Source organism: Cebus imitator, unplaced genomic scaffold (assembly GCF_001604975.1).
Source record: "Cebus imitator isolate Cc_AM_T3 unplaced genomic scaffold, Cebus_imitator-1.0 Scaffold75, whole genome shotgun sequence".
In the NCBI taxonomy this organism is placed as follows: Eukaryota; Metazoa; Chordata; class Mammalia; order Primates; family Cebidae; genus Cebus; species Cebus imitator.
The window spans coordinates 7248222-7258238 of NW_016107390.1; the positions used below are offsets into that span (position 1 = coordinate 7248222).

Genomic DNA, 10017 nt, shown 5'->3' on the forward strand with positions numbered 1-10017 from the left:
ATATCCAGCCAAACTAAGCTTCATAAGTGAAGGAAAAATAAAATCTTTTGTGAACAAGCAAGTACTCAGAGATTTCATCACCACCAGGCCTGCTTTACAAGAGCTCTGAAAGAACCACTACACATAGAAAGGAACAAGTATCAGCCTTTCCAAAAATATACCAAAAAGTAAAGAACATCAACATAATGAAGAATTTACATCAACTAATGGGCAAAACAGCCAGCTAACATCAAATGGCAGTATTAAACTCACATATATTAATATTAATCCTAAATTTAAATCAACTAAATCCCCCAATCAAAAGACACAGACAGGCAAATTGGATAAAAAGCCAAAACCCATCGGTATGCTGCATCCAGACTCATCTCACATGCAAGGATACACAAAGACTCAAAACAAAGGGATGGAGAAAGATTTACCAACCAAATGGAGAGCAAAAATAAATAAATAAATAAAAAGCAGTAGTTGCAATTGTCGCCTCTGATAAAATAGACTTTAAAGCAACAAAGTTCAAAAGAAGCAAAGAAGGAAACATTACATAACAGTAAAAGGATCAATGCAACAAGAAGAGCTAACGATCCTAAATATATACGCACCCAACACAGGAACACCCAGATACATAAGACTTACAAAGAGACTTAGACTCCCACACAATAATAGTGGGAAATTTCAACATCAATATTAGACAGATCAACGAGACAGAAAATTAACAAGGATATCCACGACTTGAGCTAAGATCCGGAACAAGTAAACCTAATGAACATTTATAGAACTCTCCACTTTAAATACACAAAATATACACTCTTATCAGCACCGCATCACACCTACTTACAGGTTTAAATGAAATATTGGTTGGCTGCATTTTTGTCATTTTCTTCCCTCATTTTTTCCTGTCTCCATTATTAAGCACAATTATTGGTATAAAAGAGGTTTTCAATACCCATTTTTAGACTGCATTCTAGCCTGGGTGATAAAGCAACACTTCCGTTCTCTCTCCCTCTTCCTCTTCCTCTTTCTTCCTCTCCTTCATTCTCTTTTTTCCTTTTTTCTTTCTTTCTTTTTTCCTTCTTTCTTCCTTTCTTTTTTCCTTCTTTCTTCCTTTCTTTTTTCCTTCTTTCTTTCTTTTTTCCAAAAAAAAAAACCTATTCCTATTTATAAAGGTATTATACAAAGTAGGTACCATGGAGTCCCTGACTGAGATGCCTCTCACATAGAACAGTGATTTTTAACCACTATTATTGCTTCTATGTTCCTTCCAAATATAGCAGATACTCCTCCTTCTCAATGTTGCCACATCCTCTAGGGAAGGGAATCTTGGAAATGCCAGGATTACTAGGGAATTTGAGTAGGGCGTATCTGGTCATCTAGTAATAGTGATATTTATCAAACACTTCTTATTCCCTGGCAGAAAAAAAAAAAGAAAATAATTAATTTTGACTGCCCAGAAAGTTTAGCAATTTTCCAGCTTAAATTCAACTGGTTTTAATTGCCAGTAGGACGCCTTTGTCTATATCACCGCCAAAAATGATGAACAAGCAAGTATTCATCAAGACCTCAGTACAGTCAATGCCTATCGCATATGGACTGGCACACAGCAAGGCACAAAGAGATGTCTGTGGACAGATTAGTAGGAGAGGAGATGATGGATGGATGGAATCGGGTGAGCAGGCAAGGAGGAAGGACAGAAAGGCAGGGGGTGGCAAGAAAGAAGACCAAAAGAATCCAAGAAAGAAGACCAAAAGGATCCAAGAAAGACCAAAAGAATCGCTAAATCCAAGAAGCACATGGAATATGATATAGACAGAAAAGTACAGGGAAAGCGAGATGACAGCAGGTAAGGTCTGGCTGGAAAAGATACAAAGAAGAAATGGAATTCAATCAGCACTTTTCAAATGCTAAACTGAAAGAGACAAATCACGTATTCAAAGAGGGTAAAGCTGCGAGACAAAGGCACAAAGTCGGGAAATGAAATGCATGTTCATAGAACAGTAAGCAGATTAGTTTGTGTAAAGTAGAGAGTTTATGAAGGAAATCGTGGGAAGGTAAAGCTGCAAAGTCAGGGGGTTGCAGCCAGATGCTGTGCAGAGCATAAAACACTGTGGGTGTCAGCTGCTGCCTCCTCTGCCCACCCCTTCTTTGGAAAGCAGCACCCTCCCCCAAATCTGACAGCCACACCCCCATCATATGCTTTCCTTATCCAAACCTCCCAAAACAAAATATCTGATAACTGACAAAAATGCTTATAATTCCAGAAAAAAAAAAAGAAAAAAAATGCATTAATAAACAATTTGCCAAAAAAACCTGGTGACTAGAAATACTAATTTTCAACTAATATCTGGTCAATTTGTATCCTGCTAAGTTTCCATATACAATTTCAGAGTTGTTTTAACAAATTTGGTTCTGATCACTTTGAACAATGACATTTTTTAAGATAATAAATCCGGTCAAGAGCGCAAATCGTCCCAGTTGAGTGCCTCTTGTGTTCCAGGCAGAACTGTAGGGGTTTTATGTATGCTATTTCATTTAATCTTAACAGCATTAATTTGAAATTATTCTTCTACGTTCATAGATATGAGGAAAAATTACTGAAGAATAACTTAGCTAAACAGCAAAGCTAGGATTGCAAATATATCTACAATAAAAGTAGTTAGAGTAACTACTGCTACCTTCATCCCACTGTGTATTTTCTGTATCTCTTCACAAGAATCAGAAGGAAATGCACTAAAAGTACCTGTTCCATTTCAAAGATGCATGGTTTATATCCAAATGCCTAAATGCACTTAAAACAAGGCCAGTCCTCAACTCATAAAGCAGTCATTAAAACCCATCACTGAAGCTACTGGTGCACTTGACTTCAATCCAAACCACAGTCCTAAAGAAACCACGGGAAAGGATGTTTCAAACTAATAACAAATGACTCAAGATCAGTGTTCCAGTCCCAACTTATGTTATCGAATTCTTTTCTGATATATGGAACCCAGTAAGGCAGTATTTAGGGGAAAGCATAGCATTCATATAAACCCCTTTCCTTGTATAATAAGACATTGTATACATATCAGGGATGATTCTGACCTTCATTCATTTGTCAGACATTAACTGGACATCTATACTCTGTCAGAGGCTCTTGCTGGAAATCAGACCACTCCTGGCCTTACAACATCCAACAATTTACCAAGCCATATTAGAAAATATATACTCTTAGAGAGGATCCTTCTCATTATTGACATAAAAATCAAGATAGGCCGGGCGTGGTAGCTCACACCTGTGATCACAGCCCTTTGGGAGCCTGAGGCGGGTGGATCACCTGAGGTAAGGCTTTCAAGACCAGCCTGGCCAACATGGCAAAACCCTGTCTCTACTAAAAATACAAAAATCAGCCAGGTGTGGTCACGGGCCCCTATAATCCCAGCTACTTGGGAGGCTGTGGCAGGAGAATCGCTTGAACCCAGGGGCGGAGATCACACTACTTCACTCCAGCCTCAACGACAAGAGCAAAATTCCATCTCAAAAAAAAANAAAAAAAAAAAAAAAAAAATCAAGCTAATTTTTACACAGGCCAAAATCAGAGTTGCACAATCCAGGTTCTAGAGCCTATGTGGTTTATTAATTAGCTAGTCTTCGAAAAGCTCCCTGATCTACTTGGTTTCATCTTATACATATTAACAACAGATTTGGTTTTCTAAGGATGTATGCTGGATGGGCCGCCTACTAGCTTAATGCCCTGAGGCAAGAAGTTACTTTACTCTCTGAGCCTGGGTTTTCTCACTGGAAAAATGAGAATAAACAGCTACATTTCAAGACTGTTGTAAGGAATACATATAGTTACGTAATGCGCCAACACAGAGTCTGGCGTTTAGTCTGGCACTTAGAAGTACAATAAGTATAGCTAATATCATAATTACAGGCATTGTAAGTCAATCACAAATTGATCAGAAAAGTCAAATTACAAAAACACTGAGGGACAGAAGCAAAAAGACTAAAGGCAGCTCTGGCAATAAATAGCTGACAGCAAGGAAACAACCAAGAAACTACACAGACACAAAAGCTCAGAAATTACAGACTGAAGCCAACAGCCCACACACTTCAATAGCTGTTGAGGACATCTTTAATGTTTTCATAAAATGCAACAATGATGTGCCTGAAGATGACATTAAACCCTTTAAACAGATTAAACTTTTATTCCATGTGTTTAAAAAAAGATAAGCACATAATTGACTTGGGAAAGATTCCTATCAAAATCGATTTAGCATCACAAACTTAACTCGTTAGATATCTGAACTTTAATTAACTGCAAAACTCTAGTACCAAGCTTCTGTTACACTTAATATGTAAAGGAGCCTCCCGAATTTCAGGTGCCATTTTTTCTACTAAACACTGAAAAAGATGTATTTCAAACAAATTAATTACTAAATACTTAAATGCAATGGCCTAAGACATCATCAGTTTCTTAATATCTAAAACAAGATAAAGTTTTTGTCTTCCTCATGGCTAAATGTTGTTAGATCTACCAAAGAGACAAAAACATGTGCCACAGAAATCCCTTTTACTTGTATTTTCTCTCTACATTTGGAAGGCAGTAAAAATCGAAAAACATCTGTTCCTTCCTGCAACACTGACAACCCTCATTCTATGGTTTAAAAATAAAAGATCCTTATGGAAGCTTATAGATATAATAATCACCTGCTTCAAAGGCAGCTGGCAATTAATTGATCCAAATATATGCAAAATTAAGGCCAAAGAGAAATTTCCCTAAGGACAATGCTAGTGTTCCCCTAAGCCTCTGGTAATTTCCAAGACACCCATAAAAAATAGGGGAGGAAGGCAAAGAAGCAAATGTCGTGCCAGATGACATGAAGAGTTGACAGCTAAGAAACAAGGACCTGTGTCCATCTGGATTCATTCTACCACCATAAGCACAGTTTCCATGAGAGCTGCTTAGAGAAAATCTGGTTCACTCTGGCCAACAATCACCCTTCATCCAGCTCAAGGAAGGCCAGATGTTCAACCATTAAAAGAGTATACCTTATTAAAAACAGAAACTGGAAAATCTAATTAAATAAAGGCCCTGAATCCTATAACATTTTTTGTAAACAGTTTTTACCATCCATATGGTCCTAAGACACTGAATATCCAAACAGAAATGATACAGACATTGGACTTGAATCATTGACTCAGTTTCTATTTCTGGATCTGCCTCTGAATGAATCACAGTGTGACCTTGAGAAAGTTATTTCACCTTTTTCTCTATCTAGATTTCCCCACCAGTTACAAAGTTAGGTAAAACTGACTGATTCTTTTTTCCCAAACAATGCTGAGTGAATGAGATAAATATATGGAAGCCACTACACAAAAATATATTCGCCGATTACCATCCAGCTGTATCCAACCATCAAATACAAAATAGATGACGTCCATGTAAAAATGACTAGCTCTGCACTTTCACTCTGCACAATTTAAAAAACAAATCGCCTGGAGAAGTCAGCAAAACCCAGGTGATTCTTATACAGGACTCTTTTACAAAAAGTCCCAAATTTCAAATTTGGTAACATTTAGCATATTAAAATAAAATGCAAGTTCCAAGAAGACACTTTTTTTTTTTTTAAGGAAAACGAACATTCAGCCTATTTAGGGTCTTATGACTCTTCCATCCGCCTCTCTCACATCCTCTTCCCTCACCCCTTGCCACCAGGCAGGTAAGCCACTGCATCCTGATGTTCCCAGCCCGGTGATTTGCATGTCTATATCTATACAGATACTCCTGTGCACTGCACTTATTTCATGTCTCCTCCTCACTAGTCAGTGAAACTTAGAAAGGCAAAATCATGATTTAATGTCCTATGTGTCACCTACATCTAGAATACTGCCTAGCTTAGTGTGCTATCATCTAGAACACTGCCTAGCAATGTGGCTGCTCAGTGTGTGTGTGTGTGTGTGTGTGTGTGTGTGTCCACAGATATGCATACAAATGTATATACACATGTATATATACATATATGTATTTGCTAAATGAATGAAATACATTTCCAAAGTCTTATGCTACTAGGAATAGCTATCATTAATATTAATGATTGACAATCATTATGGTGAATTATTTTCATTTTTAGAAAAATATACACATGACTGTCAAAGAGAAAATATGTGACTCCTCACCAACATTAAATTCACAAAAATGAAAAATTTGCAATCTTCTATCAAAAATGATCTTTCTTTTCTATTTGTTTTGCATTTTGTTTTTGTTTTTTTACAATTACCTAGACGGTATAAAACCACACATTCTTTTCAACAATCTATACAATAAAGAGAAGGATGGAAAAGAAGAAAAATTGTGCGAAATCAATAGAAGTTATTTTAAGGGTAAGACCCTATAAAGGCAAAATAAAAGGTAGCCCACAGATGAAAATTAAAATGAGGTCAATAAAAGTGGCTACCCCAACATTAACAGCATTTAGCCAACCAAGAAGTCGCTCTTTGCCGAGAAATTTCATCGAAGCAATGTTTTATAATGTATTTGTTAAAATAACATGATTTAAAAATTTTCAGATTGCATTTGAAATATTTAATCCTTCAAATATTTATCATAAACCTATCAGTAGTCACTTTTCATATTTTTTCCATTCACTAAATTCTAACACTCTTGTTCATTTAATAATTAAGAATAGAGGTTAAGTAAACATGTTGGGCTCTTAAGGTAAGGCCTTGGGCCTTATAAGCCTGTAAGCTAGGATAAACTCATTAGACTACTTGACATTGACCGCAAACAGGCTCTGCCTGTGCTTTATGCTGCCCTGAGTGTGAGTCTGTAACATGTGTTCGGGAGGGGTGGTACCAGTTGGACCAGACGTACTTTTGGCCTTCTCACCTTCACTATCTCCAAACTATAGGCTCTTCTGGGCTGAACCATGAAACTAAATGAAAATTATCCCTACTATTATATTTATTTATTAATTTTTCTAATTCCATGTATCAGATTTTCTTACATCAGCAAACTGGAGTGAGTGACTGCTTAACTTCACTAAGTAGTGAAACCCTGATTGCTGCAAGATATAAACTACGTATCACATACACACCAAACGTGTACATATACACACAGATATTAGAGCTGTCAGAGATTGCCTTTGGATTGTACTGCAATAAATGATTTGTGCCTCCAAAACTGACTCTTGCAAAAGAACCGTGACCAATTTTTTTTCTCTTTTTAATGCTGTGGTGATGAGAAATGAAAAGAGAAGAATGATAGTTTCGCTAACCAGATGAAGAAGGAGTTTATCTCCCTGGCGTGACCCTAAACACTGTGAACAGCAGACATTTTGGTGAAATGGGCAGAGCAACCTTTTCTTGAGATGACTTAGCACAGACGCAACTAACTTGTTCCCTTTAAGGTCTTGTGAGAACACAGAAAACCGACAAGTATGTCCAAGGCATTTCACCGAGGGGGGTAAGATCGCTGGGCGGAAAAGGATTCCCCACGGAGAAGAGACGTGCCACTAGCAGGTCACCGCCTTCCAGCGCCCAGGGACGGCGGGAGGCAGGGGAAGGCCCTGATTGGCAGGCGACTCGGGACCCGGAGGCCGGCCGCAGGGCGCGCTCACCTGTGAACACATTCTGGAAGCCATCCGCAGCCGCGGGCGCCCCAGACGCCTTGGCGGCCAGTGCCGGGGACACCCCACCGCCGCGGTCAGCGGCCACCCCGCGCTCCAGCAGGTGCGCGGAGCCTCCCGCCCCGGGCGTGCGGGCGCCCAGCTCCTCCGTCCAGTCCGCCGAGCGGCTCAGGCCGCCCGCGAGGCCGCCGTCTACCCGGTGTTTCTTGGCTGGGGCGGCCGCGGAGGCCAGGGCAGTTCTGGACCCTTGGCTCTGGGAGGCCTCCGGCCGCCTCTTGATCCTGGGGCTCTGATTAGGGGACTGGGACGGGGAGTGATTGGGCGAGCTGAGCTGCCGGGTGGTGGTCTTGATGTAGCAGGGGGTGATGAGCGGGTAGGGCTTGAAGCAGCGCTGGCTGGGCGCGGGGCTGCCGGGCAGGGAAGCGGCCGCGGGGGCGCCAGGTCCTTGCGCCCCCTCCTCGGGCTCTTCCCCCAGCCTCTGAGGGGCGTCCTCTCCCACCTCCGGGGCCCACTCCTCCCCCGGAGAGCCCCGGGGCGCATCCTCAAAAGCATCCTCCTCGTCCTCCTCGTCCGTGTCCCCAGCCCCCCGCGCCGGGGCTCCGGCCGCTTCCTCCCCCGGTCCGGCCTCGGGAAACGGGAAGGCCGTGGAGGACGGCGAGTCTCTGGGCGCGGGTTGGGCCGCCGGGAGGCTGGGCGCCTCGGAGGCCGGGAGGCTGCCGGGGGACGGCGGCTGCTGGGGCGCCGGGGACTCGGCGGCCAGGCTTGCGGGCAGGTCGGAGAGCGCGGACAGCGCCTGCTCAGTGTCCGGACTGCCCGTGGCCTCCCTAGCCACGCCGCTCGGCCCCAGCAGGAACCGGTCCAGGCCCAGGAAGGCCCCGGGCTGAGGGGAGACGGCGCTGGGGGGCGCTGCAGGCTCCTCGGCCTCCTGGAGCTGCTGCGGCTGGAGCTGGAGCTGGAGCTGCTGCTGCTGCTGCAGGCGGATCGCCTGCTGGATGTCGGAAAGCAAGTCCTCCTGCTCCGTAGCCGAGTGGAAGCTGTAGATGTCCGTGTCCGAGCCCGAGCTGGTCCTTTGTCCATCCTGCGCCCCCGCGGCAGTTTCCACATCCTCGGCGATAGGCCGGCCCCCGACCCTCGCCTCGGCAGGCCCAGGCACCCCCGGCCGGGTCACCTCAAAAGGGTCCGCGCACTCGGTGTCCGACAGGCCGGTCTCGTCCGCCGACAGGCTGAGGTCCGGAGTCTTGGTGAGCAGGGAGTGAGCGCTGTCCAGCTCCCCGGTCTGCAGGGCCTGGGAATCCAGCACATCTTCGCGGGAGCCGCCGGCGCCTTTCCCCTTGGACAGATTCTTCCGGATCCGCAGGTTGGAAAACACCGAGGCTTTGGAGTCCGACTTGCTCTTCTTCTTGCCCGACTCCCCGCCGCCACCCCCTCCCCCCTTGCCGTGCTTGCCCAGCGCCTTCTTGCCCCCGCTCCCCTTCTTTGTGGCTTCCACGTCCCTGGGCCCCAGCGCATCCTCGGTGCCGCCGCCGCCGCCTTCGTGCGAGGCATCACCTGCGCTCCTCTTCAGCTTCCCGTCCTGGTTCCCCATGGTGCAATCCCGCTGCTGCGCCGCCGCGCCGCGGGCACTCAGGCCATCGCGGCCCTCCTCGGCCCCGGGCCCGGGCCGGGGGAGTCTCCCGGGAGAGTCAGGCGGCGGCGGGGCGAGCCGCTGGGAGGGGAGGCCGACGCGCGCCCGGCTGGCCCCGCTCGCATCTGCCGCCGCTTTGCATAATGTGCGGCGGCTCCCGTGGCTGCAGTCGCTGCGGCTGCGGCTGCGGCTCGGGGCCGGCGGGGCGCGAACATGCTCAGTGCAGAGCGCGGCGCCCGCCAATGGCTGCGCAGGACGCAGCCTGGGCCTGGTTCCCCGCCCGCCGCCGCCGCCCCCTCGGCCCCCGCGCGGCTCCTCGCGGAACCTAGGCGCGAAAAACGTTTCCTCTATCTCAGGGACTTTAATCTCCACCGTGCGAATCGAATGCATTGTCCCCGGCTGAAGAGCTTGTCTGCTGGAAGATGCACTCCGATCTTCAGAGCTGCTGGACCTGCCACGAGAAAAGTTAAACAAAAAAGAAGACATTTTTACATGGGGAAGAACTGAAGCCCAATTCCAGTTCAGAGGTGCCATCGTGTCACGGCCACATACACAACCCCCTTGCCTGCCTCTGCATGACTGTTCAATAACTATTTGCTGAATGAATGGATTGTTCTGTTTCTTGAATTATTGATCATCTCATTGAACACTGTTAATGTGCTTGAACACATGGTTTAAGAAAGGTTACTACACGTGGTGCTGCTTTTATGTTTGACACACAGACCCTGCTTCTTCAGGAGAGGACATTCGCTGTCATTTCTAAAGCTGGTTTCTGATTTTTTTTTTTTTTTTTTT

At 45.0% G+C, this 10017-nt stretch overlaps 1 protein-coding gene across 1 annotated transcript in view; it reads right to left on the reverse strand.

Moving 5' to 3' along the window:
• The window catches only part of FMN2 (formin 2), a 383202-nt gene extending 373799 nt beyond the window's left edge, over positions 1 to 9403 (reverse strand). Inside the window, exon 1 of the mRNA XM_037739857.1 lies at positions 7590 to 9403. Coding sequence (XP_037595785.1) covers positions 7590 to 9183 — 1594 coding nt within the window. The 5' untranslated portion in view covers positions 9184 to 9403. The remainder of the gene's footprint in view (positions 1 to 7589) is intronic.
• Between the last annotated feature and the right edge of the window lie 614 nt (positions 9404 to 10017).